The sequence below is a fragment of the Labeo rohita genome, chromosome 21 (genome assembly GCF_022985175.1).
Source record: "Labeo rohita strain BAU-BD-2019 chromosome 21, IGBB_LRoh.1.0, whole genome shotgun sequence".
NCBI classification, from domain to species: Eukaryota; Metazoa; Chordata; class Actinopteri; order Cypriniformes; family Cyprinidae; genus Labeo; species Labeo rohita.
In genome coordinates, this window is record NC_066889.1 from 2,672,687 (window position 1) to 2,695,111 (window position 22,425).

General features: G+C 37.8%; 1 protein-coding gene across 2 annotated transcripts in view; it reads right to left on the reverse strand.

The window, feature by feature from the left end:
* Positions 1-1,860: 1,860 nt before the first annotated feature.
* The window catches only part of camk2a (calcium/calmodulin-dependent protein kinase II alpha), a 51,719-nt gene continuing 31,154 nt past the window's right edge, over positions 1,861-22,425 (reverse strand). The window contains exons 8-19 of one of the 2 annotated variants that reach the window (XM_051093067.1): positions 19,305-19,388; positions 18,419-18,513; positions 18,198-18,320; positions 17,385-17,468; positions 16,722-16,764; positions 14,120-14,160; positions 12,053-12,085; positions 11,680-11,728; positions 10,384-10,459; positions 9,497-9,591; positions 8,439-8,680; positions 1,861-3,962 (exon numbers count right to left, since the gene is read on the reverse strand). In XM_051093067.1, coding sequence (XP_050949024.1) covers positions 8,448-8,680; positions 9,497-9,591; positions 10,384-10,459; positions 11,680-11,728; positions 12,053-12,085; positions 14,120-14,160; positions 16,722-16,764; positions 17,385-17,468; positions 18,198-18,320; positions 18,419-18,513; positions 19,305-19,388 — 956 coding nt within the window. In that variant the 3' untranslated portion in view covers positions 1,861-3,962; positions 8,439-8,447. The remainder of the gene's footprint in view (positions 3,963-8,438; positions 8,681-9,496; positions 9,592-10,383; positions 10,460-11,679; positions 11,729-12,052; positions 12,086-14,119; positions 14,161-16,721; positions 16,765-17,384; positions 17,469-18,197; positions 18,321-18,418; positions 18,514-19,304; positions 19,389-22,425) is intronic. The other variant, XM_051093068.1, reaches the window with a different exon arrangement.

The following is a 22,425-nucleotide window of genomic DNA, read 5'->3' on the forward strand; positions in this document are numbered from 1 at the left end:
AGCTGACTTTTAATTGCATTTGCACCATTCTGACCAACAGTGGTGATGCTTTAAAGGGGTCATCGGATGCCCATTTTCCACAAGTTGATATGATTCTTTAGGGTCTTAATGAAAAGTCTATAATATACTTTGGTTAAAAATTCTCAATGGTTGTGTAAAACAACACCCTTTTTACCTTGCCAAAATCAGCTCTGCAAAAATCATCCCATTCTGGTCAAGGCTGCTTTAAATGCAAATGAGCTCTGCTCACCCCGCCCCTCTCTTTTCTGTGGAGTGACGAGCCTGTTTACCTTAGATGCATTTAGCTGCGTTTAGCCGCTAAACTTGCTAACTAGCACATTATTAGGAAAGGTGATCGCAAAGATTCATAAAAAAACCCTTATACTCACTTCTGCTGTAGGTGAAGCTGGATCAGAATGATTTGCGCAAACATAGACAGACATATATGTGGATCGGGAGGCGCATTCCCTTCACAAACAAAGGTAATCCACTGCATCTTCAGCAGCTCAGATGTCGGGAGTAAATGACGACCACTACCTTCATTATTACATCCAGCAACACAACACCTCAATCGCTCAATTCTTGTCTAACGTACATCTCTGCTCCAGCATCAAAGCATGGAGGTTGGACTGTTGCAGCTGATCTTAGGTAAGACGCTCAAGTCAATCAACTATCGTGGGAGCGGCCTCTGTGGGTGTGACGCCACAACGTCAGGCATCTGAGAATGGCTCGATTTGATTTGAAGGGAATATTATTTTTACAGATTAATTAAAAACCACTGCATGGATTTTTATCATTATAGGGTCGATTTGTTCAAACAACATTTATTTATTTACACAACTTGCAGTTTCTAAATCTGAATTCGGTTCATTTAACTTAACATTTTAAGTTTTCATTGTCTCCGTTTGTGAGTTTTTGTCCCCTCAACCTAAAACCGCATTAAATCAATTCAATAACTATATCACGTTCTCAACATCACTTATCGCAAGAACTGGTGAAGCCAGTTGCGGACAGAAGACGTTCGTCAGCCATCTTGGTGAGCTTCTCAACATTGTGGAAATTTTCTGAATCTACAAATTTGATAAGTAAATATTTGTATTTTTTTGGTTTAATATGTGTAAAATTGCGGATGTTGTCCAAGAAGAGTACAGGTATGGTTTAAAGTGTTGTATTTTGTATGCCAGTGTTAGTTTTGCAGCACTCAAAATCCTCACGGGTCCACCGTATTTTCCACATAAATATTATAATAAATATTGTCCCAAGCAGTACTGAGCTCAACTTATATTGAGAACGAAAAAAAATGCATTTTGACTGTTCAACAACTGTATGGATTTAGAACGGTGGGAATTAAAAAAAAATGAACTTCTTTAAACTTAACAGCGTCTTATCTCTATAAAAACGTCCGTCAGATACTTTATACATAGATGAGAAATTAGGGGAAAAAAGCAAAATAACTACTCAAACTATCCCTTTTACGCACGTTAAGTGAAACGCATTAACACCTCTCTAGAGTTGGTTTGGTTTTTGCTGACATAACATTAGATCATGTACATACTTTTGATATTGCTGACATAACCTTAAATAAATATGGATGTTTATGAATTATGGTTGGTTTGTGCTCTCTGTTATGCCAGGATAATTAGTTATTAACTAAAAGCTTTTGTCATGTTAACTTGTGTTGGAGTTTATTTAACATCATTTTTTTAAGGCAACCATGTAAACTTTTTAGGTAATTGCTGTAACGAACTCTATGAGTAAACTTTTAATTTTTTTTTACAGTGTACTGTGACCTTAATAACTTGTCACCATTGGGGAATTTTTAAGATCGTCGGCAGCAAATACGCAATGACAACTACAACACTTTGTAAAGCACTTTTATTTATAAGCCCGGTTGCATTAGAGCCAAACTGCAAAAAGTACATTTTACTCGAAAAACAATATCATACCCACCCACTTTATACAACAAAAACAGCATGCCTCAACAAAACACAGTATATACGTCAAAAACTATCAAAAGATGCTGTTAGGCCTTTCATAAACTGCTGAAACGATAAAGAAGACAAAAACATCAAGGAGGCCACAAAGCAACTCTCTTTCAGTAGCCGTTTACAATGAACCACGTTACTAGAAGACATAGAAAAGGTTTCCATGCATTTTATTTCTTTTAATTCTAAATGTCTTTCTAAGGAGTTAAATGATGAGAAAAAAGAAGAGGAAAACTTTGGTTCTGTAATGACAATTGAGTAATTGTGTCAAATGTGATACAAGTAGCCTGAAAGTGTTTAGATACAACCAGAAAAAGAATACTATGGATTATAGTTGGTTGTCTGTTGATGGCAGTGTTTCACACGATTCAATCGGATGAACAGCAGCTTTTATACAGCCATGGCAAAATGTTTGATAAAATGAATCAAACAACAAAAAATCGTGCATACAATCATCACGTTAACATTCTTGCTTTACAAAATAAATACTAAGAATCAAGAAGCAATATTTGACAAATCTGACTAAGCTCATACAGTAGTACTAATAAAAATGTAACCGGTTTAGTAAATCTGAACACACGTTATTAATCTGTGCATATAAGATGCAAAAAACATTACATTACAAATGTTTAGATAAGACAGAGATCGATCTGAATAGCAGTTACTCTGCAGATAACATATTCACCAGCAATAGTTTGAATACAATATCAACAAGTTAAAATGCTAGGTCTTTTAGCAATGTCCACTTTCTCGTTTGAATAACTTTTGATTGTTCGTGTTAATAAATGTACATTTGCTGACCGTCAAGCAAATAGAGCATTTTAAAAAGACATCAGTAGATAAACACCTCAACACTGATTATTGAAAGCTCTCTCTCTCTCCAGCAACACGCGTCCATTGAATTTGAATAGAAGTTAAGCCCGGACATCAAACACAACCCTTAAGAGCTTTTTCAAGAGACTTCCTTTTGTAATAAAAAGAAAAAATCCCTGAATCCTAAATACAAAAGGAAGAACAAATACACCAGCCCTACTGGAAGAACTTTATCAAAGTGCTCTGAGCACACCACACCAGACCCGGATCTGAAAACCCTGTACGGCAGGAAAAAAAAAAAAAAAAAACAGCTCTCGCATGCGTTTACTCTTCCACTGCAGCTTTTGATAATGCCACCGTCAGCACCGGCTTTAACTTTAAGCAACAGTTCGTTGAGTGGGTTGCTCAGCCCCCTTGATCCATCTGTTCTTGCAGTGCGGATCATGTGGGTTTATTAGATTGTGTGTGAGTTTTTTTGTGCCATCGATGCAGCTTTGATTTTAAGGGCTAAACGTATACTGAAATTCACTGTTGTTTATTGTGCTTCACTAAACTCGGTAGAAAACGTTCAACGGCGATTGTCTGGAAATCGGGCAGTGGAGGACAAGCTGTGTTGATATCTCTCACAGGAAATGTCATTACTATATTCTTACCTAGCAGTTCTACTTTATTTCAAATATATAAACATGTACTAAAGTATTTCTGTTTAATGGTAGACATTAAAATATCAAGAGATCCATTTCAATCATATTACATTCGAGTTTATTACAGGCGTAGGAGAGAGAAAAAAAAAATCTAGGTATTCGTTTTTTATAAAATGCAGGAAACAGGATCTCGTTTGGAATGTAGTAGTTGTCCCAAATCTCTCATTTGTGTCAAATATCTGCAAACGTAGCACTTATGGTCGAAAACATGGTGGCTAATTTTGTAAACATAACCAAGATACTAAAAAAAAAACATTGATACCACACAGCAGGGTTGCAACAGCAAAGTGGCTTCATCATACTGTATCCATAAAGAAGTGTTCTGAGCAATGAGAATAAATGCTAACGTGAATGTGATGACACCGTAAAGCAGAGGGCCAATGAAGTTCAAGGAATGAGATGAGAAGCTGGGAGCTTGTACATCCTCAAGCCAGTGATCCTGCAACTCTGGTATTTTCAGCTAAGACAGAAAAAGAAAGCAGGGTCAGTATGCAAAATGTTACAGAACAATTCATGTTTTTACGAATGTAATTCACAAATATTTTCTGGAGGGTTCCATGCTTGACCAAACACAGCTTTCTGTCATTTTCAAGAAAACCGGAAAATGTCGTTCAGATTTTTCAGGTGTGTTTGATTTGGAATGGAAATAAGCAAGACGTCCAGGACTGGAATTGTCCAGAGGCAGGGCTCTACGCTTACTTGTCTTTTTAGGAGCACCTTCTAATCAATAATCAAAAATCTGATAAAAAATAAATAAATAGCTTTCCCATTGCAAGGTAATATTTGACTCCTTAAAGTGATTTAGAGGGGAATTTTGTTTTTACCTTTGTAATGCCATTTCTCTAACTTAGGCCTTTCATAAGAATGTCATCAATTTTGAAAATTTCTAATTAAAACAACAAAATACGAACAAGTATAATAAGAGCAAGTTACCAGTCAAATGAAATCAGTATTAACAAAATTAATTTGTACTACGGAGGTGGCACACAAGAACACAAAAGTGGCTTGCAGGTGTATTTTCATGTTTAATGAGGCTCAGAGGTGGCATGAGTGCAATCAAATTCATAAATTCATGTTGAGATTAATGTTTTAAATATAACACTTTGAATACAGAAATATGAAATGATATAAATAACTGAAAAGATACTTTAAAAATGAAACTGATTTAATTACTGAATCATTCATCCATTTGATTTTGATTTTTTGTTTATTAGGTCTTTATGAATGTGAAACTGAATCATTGAGTCACTAGATTAGTTTAAAAATGCACGTTCATTCATAAACGAAACAACACTGTGTTTGGAGATGCGCAGCGGCTCAGTTGTGACTTTTTTCAGACTATTTTTGACTATGAAATAGAGCAAAATCAGGCAATAGTATTAGAGTCAAACAATCTAGGTATTAACTTCTTGTTTATTTAACTGGTGTATTAAATCAATATCTCATTTACAAACTCCCTTAAAAATCATTAAAAATGCAACTAAAATGGTTGCACTGTAGAGCCCTGAGTGGGTTCACAAATATTATTCAGTAACAGTATAAATGTGATTTCTTCGCCATAAGTGACACAAAACAAGATATTCCATATACGATGACTGTTATCTTTGCCTTTAGATTAAGCCATGAATGGAATAGACTCCCAAAAGAATTAAAAGATATAAAAAGTCATTGTTGTTACTCTAAACAGGCTCTAAAACAAGAGCATTTATAGGGATTTTAGTGTTAAATTTTGTAAAATTTTGTTTTTTCTCTTTTAAACATCAACCTGTCCTGAAAATTAGCCACCTTGGCTAAATCTGCCATATTTCACAAATAATTATGTATTAATAATGTGCATTGTCCCTGGTTAAATAAAGGCAACGATTATAGTAAAAAAAAAAAAAAAAAAAAAACTAGTGTAAAAATAGCAGTTGTCACGGCCCGTGCTGGATAGATGAGTCGAGAGACGAGATACGATACAAATAACAATTTAATATAACTCTTAGTAGGAACAGGTAGGAACAGGCAGGAACAGAACGATAATCCACACACATCCAAATAACGTCAAGGACCGACAGCAAACTCAAATCACAAGCAGACTTATAAAGGGTGGTGATTAAGACACAGACAGGTGTAGTAAATAAACTAATCAGGACAAAATGAGGACAGGAAGAACCAAATATGGGCACAATGGGAAAAACAAACATAAACAGTCCAAATGGCACACAGAACTCTGACATTACTCCCCCTCCCGGAAGGCGCGACCTCGCGGCGTGGAAAGGAGTGAAAATAATAAAGTCATTGTGGGAGGAGGCTCTGGTGGCGGACGGTCTTCCGGGAGGAGGACAATAAACAAAGTCCAGGGTGGTGACGATGGAGGGAGGAGCCAGGGAGAACTCAGGAGGGACCCGGAGCAGGAGGAGCCATGCGAGACCCAGACCACAGCCATCATGACGACCCACGGTGGAGCCGACGGAGGGAGGAGCCATGGTGGAGAAAAGGCTGACGACTCCAGGGGGCGACCGACGGAGGCGGAGCCGCTGGCGGAGGAGCTGGCGGAGGAGCCCGAGGCGGAGACGGAGAGCCGAAGATCCAGGGCGACACCGAGGATCCGGAGGGCCAAGGCGGAGCCCTAGGCTCTGGCGACCGAGGCGTAGGCGGAGATCCGAAGGTCCGCGGCGGAGCCGGAGCGACAGAGGATGGAGGCTGTGCCAGAGGGAGGAAGGAGGTCCACAGAGCCGGTGGGACGGAGTGACGAGGCGCAGCCGTAGGAACAGAGTCCTGAGGTGATGAAGGGCCGACGACCGACCAGGGCGGAGCCGGAAAGACGAGGGAGCCCGGTGGAGCTGGTGGACCGATGGGCGACGATGGAGACGAGGGCGCTGAGAGCCGTGGTGAAGCCGCAGGGTCGGAGGGCTGAGGCGGAGTTCTGGACTCTGAGGCTGGAGGCAGAGATGAGGGATCCTCCAGCCCTGACGCCGATGGAAGCTGGCAGACCCGCGGCGCACCCACTGCACAGGTGGTGGGCTGAGGGTGAGCAGAGGGGCTGTCAGGGGACAGCGGTGAGCAGACAGATGTTGACATAGGCAGAAGAGGGAGGGTGGGTGGGGATTCCATACAGGCAGGCATAACGAGACAGGTAGATACTTCTGTAAAGAAGTCTATTAAATCCCCAGAGTTATTCTCTAGATCTTCCGTAGAAAAGTCAATCAAGTCCCCAGAGTTATCCTCTAGATCTTCCGTAGAAAAGTCAATCAAGTCCCCAGAGTTATCATCCAGCTCACCCCCAGCAGTGGTGCAGTGGGCAGGGCTCTCCATAGCCCTCACTTGCTCCATCTTGCACTCCCCCGTCATGGTAGATGTAGCCGGCTCTCGCACCTGATCGGATGTGTAGGGCTCTGGCTCTGTGGCGATCTTTAGCTCTGTCGCTCGTGGCTCTGGCTCGTCATCCACGGTGGGCTCGGGCTCAAACTCCGCGTGTCGGGGTGCTGGTTGGCTGGGCTCTGGGTCTTGAGTGGGGCTGGTGTCATCCTCCGCGGTCAACGAAGATCTACAGGACACCAGCACCCACTCCATGTAGTCGGCGAAGCTCTCTCGTGGACCCTCCCCGGACAGCTGCGCTTTCGTGGCGATGTTCAGTCCTGCACGGTAAAATGTGCAAAGGCTGCTGTCCGGGAAGTGTGTGAGTGGTACGAGGTGGACAAAGTCTCTAGTGTGGTCCACGAGAGAGCGATTCCCCTGCTCCAGGAGAAGGAGGAGGACAGCAGGGTTATCCATAACGAAAAACAAAAAAACAAACACTGAGAAAAAAAAAACGGAAAAAATAAAGCAGGGAAACGCCGGGGATAAACTGTAGGGTCGGTCCTTCTGTCACGGCCCGTGCTGGATAGATGAGTCGAGAGACGAGATACGATACAAATAACAATTTAATATAACTCTTAGTAGGAACAGGTAGGAACAGGCAGGAACAGAACGATAATCCACACACATCCAAATAACGTCAAGGACCGACAGCAAACTCAAATCACAAGCAGACTTATAAAGGGTGGTGATTAAGACACAGACAGGTGTAGTAAATAAACTAATCAGGACAAAATGAGGACAGGAAGAACCAAATATGGGCACAATGGGAAAAACAAACATAAACAGTCCAAATGGCACACAGAACTCTGACAGCAGTATTTTCTTTGAAATAATATTAGTTAGATTCTATTTATACTACTTAGTGCAAGTGGCAGATATATGCACCTCACTATTGTAGTACACTATAAAACAGCATGCAATAATAACATATTAAGTGTAAATGATTATTTTTATTAAAATTATTAAATGAATGCCACCTTATTGGGACAATAAAGCCCTCCCTACACCTAACCCTAACCCATAAACACCCATGAGGCACTTTATTTTATACTTTTCGATTATTTCCTTCATTTTATTGAAAACAAATGGCTTTCTGATCTGTTATGTGATGTGAAAAGGGAGAAGAACGTGTTGAGCAAAAGGCGGATTCGAACTCGGGTCACTCGCGTCAAAAAGTCACCACTGCAAAATGGTGTACACAGTAAATTTAAGCATTTTACTATGATAAAGTACAGATTTGAAAAATTAATACTTTTTTACTTTTTATCTAACTTTTTATTACATGACAGTTCTTAAAACCAAGTTGTACATTCTTTAAATCAGTTCCTAGGAAACCTCTATGGGGACATGAGATGCAAAACTTGCCTTTGCCCGAAAAACTGTTTTAATACTTGCTGGCAGCCTGACAATGATTCTTATATAACGCAAACACAAAGGAGCGGTTGCCGGAAAGGAACTGAACCCAATGTACAGTTTGTCAGAACTCTCTGACAGTGCAACACTATATCGTTAAATGTATTGATTTTTGAATCTGCCTCTGCAATCGTCATGTTTGTGGATAGTAATAATAATAATTGATTTTTAGATTTATTACCTGACTCTCTTATTTAGTGATAGCAGACGGAGAGCCTGAGCGATGGAAGTGGACTATCTGCCACTTGCCATCTTTACGGTGCCAGATTCGTGTCTCCTCTGACTGGGCAGTGCATGGCATTCCGTTTGTGTCCAGATACTGCGTGATACGAATGTAGGCGATGCAGGCAGCCTCCTCGCCGATCAGGTGGATATGAGGGTTCAGGATTGTGGTGTGAACCGGCTTGCTGTTCTTTGACCATACTGTTACAAAATAAAATCACATTTTCACAAAATGATCTCTTGGTTGCTAAGAGAGGTGCTGCAATCCTAGCGGACAGGGAATGCATGGTTCTCTCAAAGTAATGAGCAAAATTTCTTTCAGTTACATTAATAGAATGTTTGTTCATAGTTAGCAGGACTTGAATAATTTTCTCAAAATATTAGCACAAAATAAAATCACCATTTTTTGTTTTTAAATTATGAAACCATTTAGTTGGATATTTATATACTTTTTTAAATGCTACTATTTACTACTTCTTTTGAGAAGATTCCAGAGTAATGTTCTCATAATGTGGAACATTACATTAATGTTTCCTCTGACATTCATATAAACAAGATTTATTTTTTTTAAAGCATTTGAAAAACAAAAAGAATGTGTTGAATTTCAATATGTCAATGTTTCAGTTTCTTTTTAATTTGAATTAAGTTTAATTAATTTTTTCGTAATATAATGCTAATCACTGAAAATCTGCTTACATCACACAGATTGCTACTGTGGAAGCCTGTTTCCGCCACTGATCAAAAAGATAATTTCAACTTTTTATCTCAGAATTCTGACCTTTTTTCTTGCAACTGTGAGTTTATCTAAGTCAATTCTGAGAAATAAAGTCAAAACTGCAAGATATAAACTTACAGTAGTAAGTTATAAAATCAAAATTTCAAGACATAAACTTACAATTCTGAGAAAAAAAGTCAGTAATGCGAACTGTGAACTTGATATTGTGATAAAGTCAGAATTGTAAGTTTATATCATCCAATTCCGACTTTACAACTCGCGAGGTACACGTTGCATCTTACAGTTTTCAAAGTAGAAGCGATGGAAATCCAGCCCCTCCACCAGGTTTCCCAGGGCCTCAGGCTCAAATGCTGTAACGCTGGGATCACACATCTTCCTGCACACAAACATAATATATCATATTAATACACTGATAATATGTCATATTGAATGCAGCTCCGACATTGACTTCTTGGTCTTGTTTAAATATGTTGCTTTCCAGAGATGAATTCTTTATGTCATGCCAAGATAATGATATATACCGACTTCAAATTGGATTACTGATCCTACGATTTCTGATGATAGCTGGCTGAGGAGCTCTTTAAAAACTTATTTTATGATTAGCCTAGGAAGCCAGGCATACCAGCATTTAGACTGAGAGGATAAGCAGAAATGAACAAGTTTCCCATGAGGAATATCTGGAATGAGAACTTGTTCTTCGATAAGCATGACGAGAGGCCATCTGCTTCATCTGCAAATTTTATGACAGCGCCATCCACCGTTCAAGAGACAGCAGAATCATGCTGAATCAGATCAAATCAATGCCTCTTAGCCGGTTTGTTTCTTCACTATTATGAATCTTAACATATTTTAAAATCTTTGATGTGCTGAAATGAAACTTGCTGTGCATGCCACACATTTCATCAAATTCTTCAGTTAAATGTATACAGATGCACAAATCTGTGTCATTATCGTTATAGTTGTGGTGTGGACTATTCTCATATAATGAGAACAGTTGGTAAAAGTTTATAGTTATAGTTATCGTGCTGGATGTGAACAGGCATTAACAGATGATAGAGCAAAAGTGTCACAGCCGTCTACTACAGTACATTCATATTTATAGATTTATAGAGTAGCAAATTGTGCATGGTGAATGACTGGATGGAAAACAGATGGTCACTAAACTCACGTGTAATTCTCAAAATCTCCATTGCTGATGGCTTCAATGAGCTGCTCAGTTACTTTGATGATTTCTTGCTTCCTCACTGCAAAGCAGAAAGATAAACATTTAAAAGTTTCTCCAGGGGATTAGACTGTGGTAGATTTGACTATAGGTGTCACTTTTAATTGATTTTCCTTTCCAGAGAAGTTTGAAGAAGTACCTGCTAAATATACAATTGTGTAAGCAGTAACAGTAACTATTAGTGATGTAACAATATCAAAATCTCACAATACGATAATATTGTGAGATGAAGTCCACAATATATTTATCCCAGTATTTAAAAATAATAAAGAATTGGAAAAATGGAAAATCTAATGCACTTTGAGAGTTCAAAATTAAGAGCTCCAACCCATGTTCTTACCTAAAAAAACTTAAGTCAGTGAAAAGTCAGTGAATTGACTTGTACCTAACGTTTAAAGGGGACTCAACCCTCTTTTTATTTGTTATATACTGTTTCAGTCTAAATTACATTCACACTGGTGTTTTAGGAGGACAAACTAATTAGAATATAATAATAATAATAATAATAACAATGACAGTAATAGCCATATATTATAAAACAATTCCGCTGCAAAATAAATGAAAATGAATACTTCATAGGTATATTATTTTTGCTTTACTCTACAGTAGGGAAATTACAATCCTTGTTTCCTAATTTCTACACTTGAAAGAGATATTTTGAATTTGGACTGCAGTAACCGTAAACTGGTAGCTGTCTGCAACTCATACTGCACTTTTAAGCGTTTGACAGGAACAGCAGTAGAGCTTTTATTTTGAAGGAAAACTCCAGCCTCAAACACGTCTCACTACAAATCTAGTGAAATGCTGTAATCATCTGCGGTGAAAATAAAGCAGAACTCTTGGCCGTTGCATTCTCAAATGCGTGCTAAACTTACAGCACATGCAATAAACAAGTTCACTGCATTCATTCACTGTGAAGGAGCCGCTCTGAGGCGTGAAAAACACCGGATCATGAGCTGATCGCCTAAACGGAGTGAAGTGAACGCTTCGCTTTGAGATGCGCAGTGAAAACAGAATTGATAAAGGGATTAAGCCATATTGTGCTTTTGGTTTTAGTTCGTTTGACAGATACTGTGTCAAAGCATAATGGCCCAAACTTTAAAGACCTTTTATTGATAATATCGTTACATCCCTAGTACATCCCTATCCCCTAAATTCTAACTAACATGTCGCTGACAGGGAACTCCTGCAATGCTCTGAATCGCTAGAACCAGGAAAAGACCAACAGACAGACAGTCTCACCTCTAGTATCCTCATCCTCAATTGTGGTGTTGGTACTCTCTGACGATTCCTATAAATGACACATTGACATTCAGGATTTGAATTGTTAGTTTCAAAGCCAAGATCACATAAAGCATGATCAGAGTTGACCAGCTGTTTGCTCTGTGCCTTCAAGAAAAAAAGAATTGGTGAAAATCAGAGGATTTCAAGTCGGCAGCTTCGGTTCTGCAACAATAAACGAGTCAGATTTCCATCCACGTTACAAATGCGATGTAACATCAATAACAGCAAAAAGAAAGTCCAGCTCCACGGCAGCCATGTTTTGGGTTGCGGCCTTTAAAGGTTGCCAGTTTGTGGCAGATTGTCAACAGGATGGAGCCTGTTTCACACTCACCATCAGCTGGGTGCTGGAACTGGACTTCCTTTTCTGGAAGAGAAATGAGAAGAGGTTAGACAGGAACAAACATTATGAGATGGACAGAGGGCGACGAGAGGAACAGCTGCGATTCTGTATACTGTATTCTTGCACCAACAGCCTGTAACAGTCCTTCTCAAATTCAGTCCGCCCTAAATTTGCTGTTTATTTCTTGAATGGCTTATAAGACTTCAGAAAGCACTTATTGTACAAACCTACCTGGTCTCACAAAAACAAGTCTCACTTTTACAGGTAAAATGACCACTAGTGTTGCTCCCATCAAGACTGAGCGACTAATGACATATATTTCAGTCTGTTCCATACATGATCGTATGGTTTTAGAACACTTAAATAATATAATGCACAAGCCATATTTAAAAAACAAGTCTGAGTTTTGAAAAGCAACTATTTTCAAAAATAAACAAAATTAACCCAATGATATACACAACTGGTCAAATATTTCTACTTTTTTAGATTTATTTCTAGTAATATTAAAATATTTATATATTTAATCAGAATATTTAATATATTTAAAGACTGGCTCCGTCCACAGAGCTCCAAATATCCACCTAACCAAAACCATACTTAAAACATATTTGAAATTGCTGTTTTGTTCACTGTAGTGCCACCAATTGCGCAATGAGTACCAAATGAGATTTGTATCAGCAGATAAGGGCTGCAACAATCGCAGTTAAGGGCAGAAATCGTTTAACATGTCAGTTTACCTTCTCAACAGAATGAGAGGACGTCCAAAGTGGATGCATGGTGCTGTGAGACAACAGACAGGCCCAGTGAGGACAGGACTTGCTTATGATATGGCAGAAATAGTACGAGTAGTATGCTATTCCAAAATGAGCCGTGGTGTTTTGGTCTTGTGTGTTTTCAAAGAATTGTTTGAATGATTCAAAGACTCACTCACAGATACACAAAAAGACAGTCACTTGTTGTCAAGTGGAGTAAACTGTTGTCTATAATATAATACAGTATAACATAATATAATATAATTAGGGCTGTCAAAATTAACATATAAATTGTATTATTATTATTTTTTTTTTTTCAGTTTACACAGCATCCCTTTTTTTCCTGGTATCCCTAGTGTTAGTATCCCAAGCACCATAGGACACAAAAGAGAACTTAATTCGGCTGGCTGTGATCAGCTAGTAGCGCATCAAATCCTCTTTTGCTAACAAAAACACACAATTGTGTCAAAATGTGCGTTTTTGGCCGAGTTGCATGAAAACACAGTTTTGAGTTAAAAAGTCCTAAATTACCATAAAAAGTTAGGAGAAAACAGGATATGTGTGTCAAATCAGTGTTACGTGCTTCAGGTTTTAAAGAGACAGTGCTGCTTTTAAAGTAAAACCTGCTGCAGTCTGTCATTGATGAAAATAAAAGAACAAAAGAAAAGCAAAAATCACTCACTGCTCTGCTCTCTGGTTAACTTTTGTAGCTTGAATAAAGATTAATCTGTATATAAATATATTACATTATAAATATGTTATACTAATTTGCGACTAATGTTTTTGAATGAATCAAGTTTATCATTCATAAAGACTCGCTTTGTTTCTGAATGAATCGGTTGAATGAATGACTGAATGACTTATTAAGACTTTGACATACTGCCATGTACTGGCAGCTTATGATTCATAATGAGAGTATAATTTAAAGAAAATAATTTCATATTGAAATATGAATTAAACAAATACACATTTATTTTCATTCATGCAATGCTGAATCAAAATATTTCTTTCTAAAGCTACTTTTGTAATGTCTATTGACCGCTTTACTCATCTAATACAATAACCGAGGGTAATTTCTCAGGCTTCTTTGATGTGCAATTAATTTGCAATTAATTTAATTAATCAGCACATCATGTAATTAATTAGATAAAAATGTAATCACTTGACAGCCCTAAATATAATGTATAACTTTATATACAAAATGAAGTTTGCAGTGTGCTAACTGCAGACTTAAATCAAACAAGATCAATTAAAATCATTATCTGTATTAATTATGTAAACAGTGAATATCTGATTTCCACCCTACCTTCACACCATCTGTCTTCTTGCTGACCCCACTCTTTCCTCCTGAATGAGAGACAAAGAAAAAGAGCGCAATTGCTATAAGAAAGGGCACAAAAGCCCAGAAAAGCACAGTGAGGGGCATAGCGCTGCTCGGCTCTCCAGCTGGAGTTTGGCTCTGGAGGATCTGTTGACTTTCTAAAATAGGTGCTGGGAGTTTCCAGCATACATAATCACATACTCCCACACGCCAGGAATGTTCACTTTTAAAACCGGCTTTAAACAAACGATCAGGAACAGTGAGCGAATATGAATATATTTAAAAACATCTTGATTTAAAAAATATGTATGCATGAAGACTTTAACAAAAAAGAATTAGAATTAGTCCAAAAATAGAAGACTATTAATAGCCGAAATAAGTTTTGAGGGAAACATACAAAAAAAAAAAAAAAAAATCCTTACTTTTGTTTATTTTTAGCAAAAACTTGCTCTGTCTTGATTTAAGCATGCTTGACCTGTGTCACAATTTAAATAATAATGGACAGAGCGTGTTACTAAAATCTAAAAGTGCACTGTTGACTCAAGCCGGTATGTTTCCGCTGGACATTATCTTAAAGTAGCTAGCGGAGAATGACCGCTCTGGGTAAAAATAGACAGGATGTGATGAATGATCAAGAGTGTTTGGGAGTGATAGAATGGCCTATGCAAACGCTACGGCTGCTGCACTTGAACAGGTGGAGCAATCTATTTTAGATCGGACATTGCTGACCTTTTACAGACCCTCACCCGCATGACACCCACACGAGAAACTGAATTCCTAAAAAAGAAAATAGTTTCCAAATGGGATTGGATTAAGGAATCGGGATGCCCCCTGAAACTGAGACATTTAGTCCGTGTTCACTTTATGATCTCCTCCTATTTGAGTAGATTTTTATGGACATGCGTAGTGCCTGTCTACATAAAAATAAAATGTTATAATTAATAAATCACACTATGTGCAGTGTGAGCACCAAACCAAATCTCCAGGTGCTCTCATGACAACACGACTGAAAAACTTGAGTGCATTCCTGCTTATAATAAAATTTGTATGCATTATAGCTCCATCTAGGATAAGTTATGAGTTATAACAGCTGTACCGATATCTCACCACCAGAGGTCACCTGTATTACTTGTATACTGAGTGCTTGGGAATTGGCATCTTAGGTGGGTTTTTCATTCATTAATCAGCCTTTGTGTTTAGTACAGGGGTTGGACAAAATAATGTGAACACCTGGGGAACAGACGATATTTCTTTTACCACCATCTGCCTTTAATACAGCTTCCAACCCTCCTATAATTGATTCACAACTTTCTCGAATGATAAGTCATCTTTTGGAAAATCTGCCAGTTTCTTTAGCGGTGTTGGAGGAGGGAATCAGCTTCTCACTCTTCTATATATTAATATATAAAAAATAAATCAGCTGATTCGTCTGGCCAGGGCAGATGTTGAAGTTCATCTTGGTGTTCCAGTTGTCCAGGTTTTATAATCATGACTCAATCTTTTTCACACATTAGCCTTGGTTTCTATGATTTTAAATTTCACAACTGCAGCTCTTTCATGGATGCTGGCTTTGTGAAACTGTCTGTGGACAGTTGTTGTGGTCTTTACAGTGAATGTTGAGGTTTGCTGTCACTTTGCGGCAGTAGTTCTGTGTTGTTTAGACACGATCCGTCGTAGTGTTTACGATCAGTTTTCGCCCACTTTTATTTTTCGCTGATGAAGTCTTGCCATGCCTGAAGCGTCATGACTGTTCTTAAAACACCAACCAACTGGGCTGTTCAGGTTACAGACATTCCTGCTAAACAGACTACTGTAATTTGTTCTGATAGATTTTATAGACCTTTTGTACTAATCACTGCTGAACCCAACATATACTGCACTGATAATTATAAAAGACAATCTCAGTGTGTGTTTTTTTAATTATTAACTACAAATGTGACCCTGGACCACAAAACCAGTCTTATGTAGCATGGGTATATTTGTAGCAATAGCCAAAAATACAAAATGATCGATTTTTCTTTTATGCCAAAAAATTATTAGTATATTAGGTAAAGATCATGAAGATATTTTGTAAATTTCCTACTGTAAATATATCAAAACTTAATTTTTGATTAGTAATATGCATTGCTAAAAACTTAATCTGGACAACTTTAAAGGTGATTTTCTCAATATTTTGATTTTTTTGCACCCTCAGATCCCTTATGACTGGTTTTGTGGTCCAGGGTCACAAATGATATTAACCCAATAAAGTGTGCTCACATTATTTTGCCCTAACCCTTCTTTGGCTAAATTTGATAGGATGACATGATTTGAATAGACATGCCAGTGATTTGAATTTGTTTTATCAAATTTTCAAATGTTTGCAAATGCCAGACTCATAAGCATCAACCGTCTTTCTGCAGAAGGTGTCAAACACAACCTTTCAAAAACATCAAGCTTCTGTACAAACCTTCAATGCAGTGAATCCAAACAATTCCAGAGTAAAATAATCTGTAGTTCTTGATCAAGACATAATCATGTACCCAAGCAGATTTTCACAAAGGGATGAAATAGAAACAGCAAATAATAGTTAAAATATTAGATTTACCTGAGAAGTTTCTGGTGGCCAACATAGTAGTAAGAATTGCACCCTAAAAAAAAAAACACACACACACACACACATAGGTTGTTTTTAATCATATTTTCTCAGTAACAATGATGCATTGTTATGCAAAATTCAGAATTTATCATTTGGCTCCCTTTTAGTTCATTATCTGGAATTTGAATTGAATCTACGGGAAATTTAAATGGAATGACACGAAGAGCAATTCAGAAGTGTTCTTCCACCTTGGTCCATAAAAGTTTTATTTCACTTATAAATATGATTGTATAGTAAATATGTATGTGTAAATGCAAATTTTTATAGGTGGCATTTCAATCTGTCCTCAAGGTTTTTACTTTTTTAATTTAGTTTGCAATGATTTGTCAAGCCAACATTCAAAGTTTGTCTGTTCTAGTTTAAAAAAAGTATTTGAATTGACTTTAGATTCAAATTGCAATTCTGCATCTTGTTTGCCACCTCAAAGCAAAGACTCCAAATAGCTGAAATTTTTAAGACCAACTAGCCTGATTTTCACCCATCATTTATTAAAGTGAAGTATGTCACTCTGTGCACAATTATTATAATTCATGGAACAACTCTTTTGGTTACCAGCCCAGAAATTTAAATGCAACTCATATGAGAGCTTATCACAGCCTTATATGAACATACCTTAAGCTTTCTTCTAGCGTTGAACTTCTTCAAGCATTCAACAGTCTCCTGTCTGTGCATGCAAGATGCAACAGTGGAGCGATGCTAAAAGCAAAAAGTGAAACGAGAGGAGAATGTTAGTTCTATAGCTGTTTCCAGAACACGTAATCTCTATATAATGAATTAATCATCTAATAAATATTCCCTTTAGATCTTCCTGGCTGTCAAAATACCAAAAACTGATACTTAAGTATGGTGTTTATGAAACATGAGCAGAGCAAATGAATATGTACAGTAAAGGCCTGATCAAACAAAGATTGATAACTATAAAGATTATTATAACATTATTAGTATCCACACCAACGCACAATAATGTTCTGTTTACTGTAAGCATGCACTGCAGTTTGGTCGAGTGTCACTTTAAATGCTTGAGCTATTTAAAAGCAGGATGGATACTGATTGGCTGTTGGAATTCTTTTTAAAGCTATTGTTTCATTATCGTTATATTTGTGGTCTGAACTTTGCTGTTCTTTGCAATTTATTGAACTTGATGTCATCTGTCCACATCATATGCGGGGTGCCCCAAGGCTTGGTTTTAGGACCTTTTGTATTCTATATATTTTCTCTATATATTATATATTTCATTTCAGATCATTAAAAAATTGCTGATTAAATTAACTGAATTCAAATACACATATAAGTGAAATAATATTCATATAAATGAAATAAATGAAATAAATGTGAATACATTAACAAGACCCTAAGATAAAACACAGTTCTATGTCCTAAAGTACTGATGGAAGGACAGAAACAGTGTTTCAGTTGTGAACTCACTGAGATCCATGGGTGCTTGAGTGCCTCCGCAGCAGTGATGCGTTTAGATGGGTTGATGGTCAGCATCTTATTAATAAGATCTTTCGCCTCAGGGGTGACTGTGTCCCACTCAGGTGAAGGAAACTGTGGGTGCAACAAAGTGATCCAAGTGTGAATCAGAGATCCATCAGCACTTTTGGCATCATCATCAATATTATACGAAAGACACCGCTTAAACTGACATCATAGGCGCCAGCTTTAATTTGCTGATAGAGTCTATGTTGGTCTTCATCCCAAAAGGGTGGGTATCCAACCAGCAGGATGTAGAGAATCACTCCTAAAGTGGAAATTGAGATGGATGGGTTAGGAGAAATTGTTTTACAAAATTGTGCAAGCTAAGGAAAGACCTAGAAGTGTAACTTATCAATCATAATTGGACAGAGAGGGAAAAAATAGAGGTTTTATTCCTTTTAGGGCAAGCTTTGAGTTGGCTTTGGGCTGGAATTTTTCTGGGAAGTGCCAACCCTTCATTTAGCATGTGCATTAATAGCGTGCTAGAGTTCCTTCCTAACAGCTTCCAATCTGCTCTTGTAAATATGTAATATGACTTCAGGGATTTGCTCCCATTTAGTCACAAGAACATCAAGGCACTGATGTTGGGTTGATGTGGCTTGGCTTGATGATAGCAAAACCAAAAGTGTTTCACACCAGACTCAGTAAAGCATTTCTTAATGGATCTCACTTTGTGCACAAGGCTGATGTCATCCAGGAACAGAAAAGGGCCTCCTCGAACAAACTGGGAAAATACTATTCTTTAAAATGTCACTGCATACTGTTGCTACACAAAATGAAAGAGTGCAGCTTCATGACGAGTACTTCAGCAATCACATTTGTGATGTCATTTCTATCTTTTCCGGGGCTATCTGGGATGTATGTGAAATTGTGAATGCAAGTACAGAATACAGGAAAGCTCTGGTTGTATGAAACTAAATCATTCAAGGACAAAACAGTTACTGGAACAACTTTTTGGGAAATTCTCTGTGAAATATAGCAGTTCTGTACAACGGGGCTAAACGCATATGATATTAACATATATCTATATTTGATGCACAAACATTAAAAACTAACCACATGCCCACAGGTCAACAGCTTTTCCATATGGGTCCTTCCGTAAGACTTCAGGGGACAGGTAACCAGGAGTGCCGGCAAACCCTGATGTGAAAAAAAGGTACATAAAAAAAAAAGAAAATACAAAGATAATTCCATTTAACTTTGTGAATGCATTGAGAATTTTTATATTTTTTATAATGATCTCTTAATCTTCAACAGAAAAATATATTTCAATGACTATTGCATGAGAGCTCAATCATACTGTTTGTACCCATGTGTTGTCACACTTTTAGGGCCAGTTTTACTAAAAAGGGCAGATTAGCATTAGATCGCAATTCCATAAATGCTGATGGGAGGGAAAAATTCTGCGTGATTTATCAACAGTGCACACATTAAAGAACATAGATGCAGCCAGATAATTTCCATAATGATCAGCACATTTACCACAAGCAGCGCAAATTAGCACCTGGTTTAAATAATGGCGCAAATATTAGTAATTTGACAAGCGTGAATGTTGGTAAAATGTGTTGCATGATTCATTTGAATACTGTCCTCCCATAAATTTTGTGTCTGATAGGAAAACACAATATACAAATGCATATTCAATAAGGTTAGGCGCAAAAATAACTGTTGTTGACCACGCCTGTTCACTGTGCGTCTTTAGTAAATCCTGACAGTACTATTATAACGCCAAAAGATGGATTGCACTGGCGCAAGCTGTTAGTAAAACTGAGCCTTAGTCAAAAGTTAATCCTAATGTAATGATCAAACCCTGAGTTGACAAGGAATATTTGTAGCAAGCGTTGTGAGACCGCTGAACCCGAGCTTTGTTTGGTTTTGTCAACTCTAAACGTAATCAGACAAAATTAAGGAACGTGCACTGATGAATGAACAAGGGAATTGTATAATTAAGAATTAAGATACTTAAAAATTCTAATAGGTTAAAAAGTACATAAATTGTCTGTTTTTTTTTAGAAAATAACCAATTGTTTTGCTAGATAAGACCCTTCTTCCTTGGCTGGGATTGTTTAGAGACCCTTAAAACAGCATTTAAACTACATCTTGCAAGTTCAGACTCGCAGGCATCTGTACATTTTTGTTTTGGAAGTGAACTTCTCCTTTAATTGGGTACATCTTTTTAACTGCTCCTTAATGCAAATATATAATTAGCCAATCACATGGCAGCAACTCATGGTCAACTCATGGACATAGTCAAGAGGATCCACTGATGTTCAAACTGAGCATAAGAATGGGAAAGAAAGATGATTTAAGCGACTGTGAACATAGCATGGTTGTTGGTGCCAGACCGGCTAGTCTGTGCATTTTAGAAACTGCTGATCTACTGAGATTTTGATGCATAAACCATCTCTAGGGTTTACAGAGGATGGTCTGAAAAAGAAAAGATATCCAGTTATCGGCAGTTCTGTGGGCGGAAATGCCTTGTTGATGCCAGAGGTCAGAGGAGAATGACCAGACCGGTTTGAGCTGATAGAAAGGCAACAGTAACTCAAATAACCACTTGTTACAACAGAGGTTTGCAGAACAGCATCTCTGAAGGCACAACACGTCAAACCTTGAAGCAGATGGATGACAGCAGCAGAAAAGCACACCGGGTACCGCTCCTGTCAGCTAAGAACAGGAAACTGATTGTACAATTCAGAAGGTAGAATCAGAGTTTGGCGCAAACAACATGAAATCATGAAACGCCGTGCCGTGTTGCTGACTATGTCCTTCCCAGCGTACCAATCTTGTAATGGCTACTTACTGCAGCAAACCATGTCACAAAGCTCAAATCATCTCAAACTGTTTTTTTGTTTTTTGTTTTTTTTTGACAGTGAGTTGAGTCTGCCTTCAGTCAATTCAAATGGCCTCCAAAATCCCCAGATCTCAATCCAAGAGAGCACCTTTGGGATGTGATGGAATGAGAGATTTGCATCATGGGTGTGCAGTGGACAAACCTGCAGCAAATGCATGATGCTATCATGTCAATATGGATCAAAATCAGATGAATCATCTGAGAGCACTAGCAGGGTCCTAATGAAGTGGCCAGTGAGTGTATAATCAGACCATATTGAAGGCTGTCATTTTATTTAAATGATTGAGAATTACATATATATTGCATATACACTTGTAAAAGTAAAGGTGCTTTAAAAGGTTCTTCACAGCAGTGCCATAGAAGAACCAGATTTGGTTCCACAAAGAACCATTCAGTCAAAGGCTGAATCATCACTTTCTTACTTTTTATAATCAGAAGAACCTTCTTTCACCACAAAAAACTTTTTTGTGAAACAGAAAGGTTCTTCAGATGTTAAACGTTCTTTATGGAACCGTTCAGATGAAAAATGTTCTTCTATGGCACCTTTATTTTTAGGAGTGTATGCAGTCTTCCAGCCATGTAACACACAAACAACTGTTGCGGTCTGCTCAACCTATCAGCAAGGATACCTTGATTAAAAAGCGTCCCGGCCCCAAATTATGTAATGCAATGCCTCGTTTTTGGGCAAATGTTTCTGAGCCACATAAAATTAAGGGTCTTATGTGCACAGTGGTGGGTAGAGTAACCAAATACTGGACTCAAATACAAGTACAAGTGCTTATTAGAAATAATTACTCAAGTAGAAGAAAACGTAATGATGATAGTAATTACTCGAGTAACAGTAAAAAAGTATCAAATGAAGACTACTTGGGTAGTTCTGTAGATCTGATTCAGAACATGCATGGCAATGAAGGTGAAGTCAATTAATCATATATTACATAAGGGATGTTTTGTCCCCATTATGTGTGAAAGAGTGTGAGGCGTGTTAAAACCCACTGAAATCTGAACAAGATGGCGCTAAGGCCCAATGATATGCCCATTAAAATATACATCCAGAGAGGCAAAGTTTAAGCTCACATGCCGCCAGCTAATGACGCAGCATTGAAGTGAATCATATGAAAGAGAACATAAATTCATTTGTTTGTGTATGTGTGTGTGTGTGTGTCAAATGCATAAAGATTAAAATCAGAACCAAATATTCAAAAGCAAGGGTTAGGGTTAGGTAGCACTTTACTTTAGGAACCAATTCTCACTATTAACTAGTCACTATTAACTATTAGCATGCATGTACTAGCAGGCTGTTTATTAGTATTTATAAAGCAC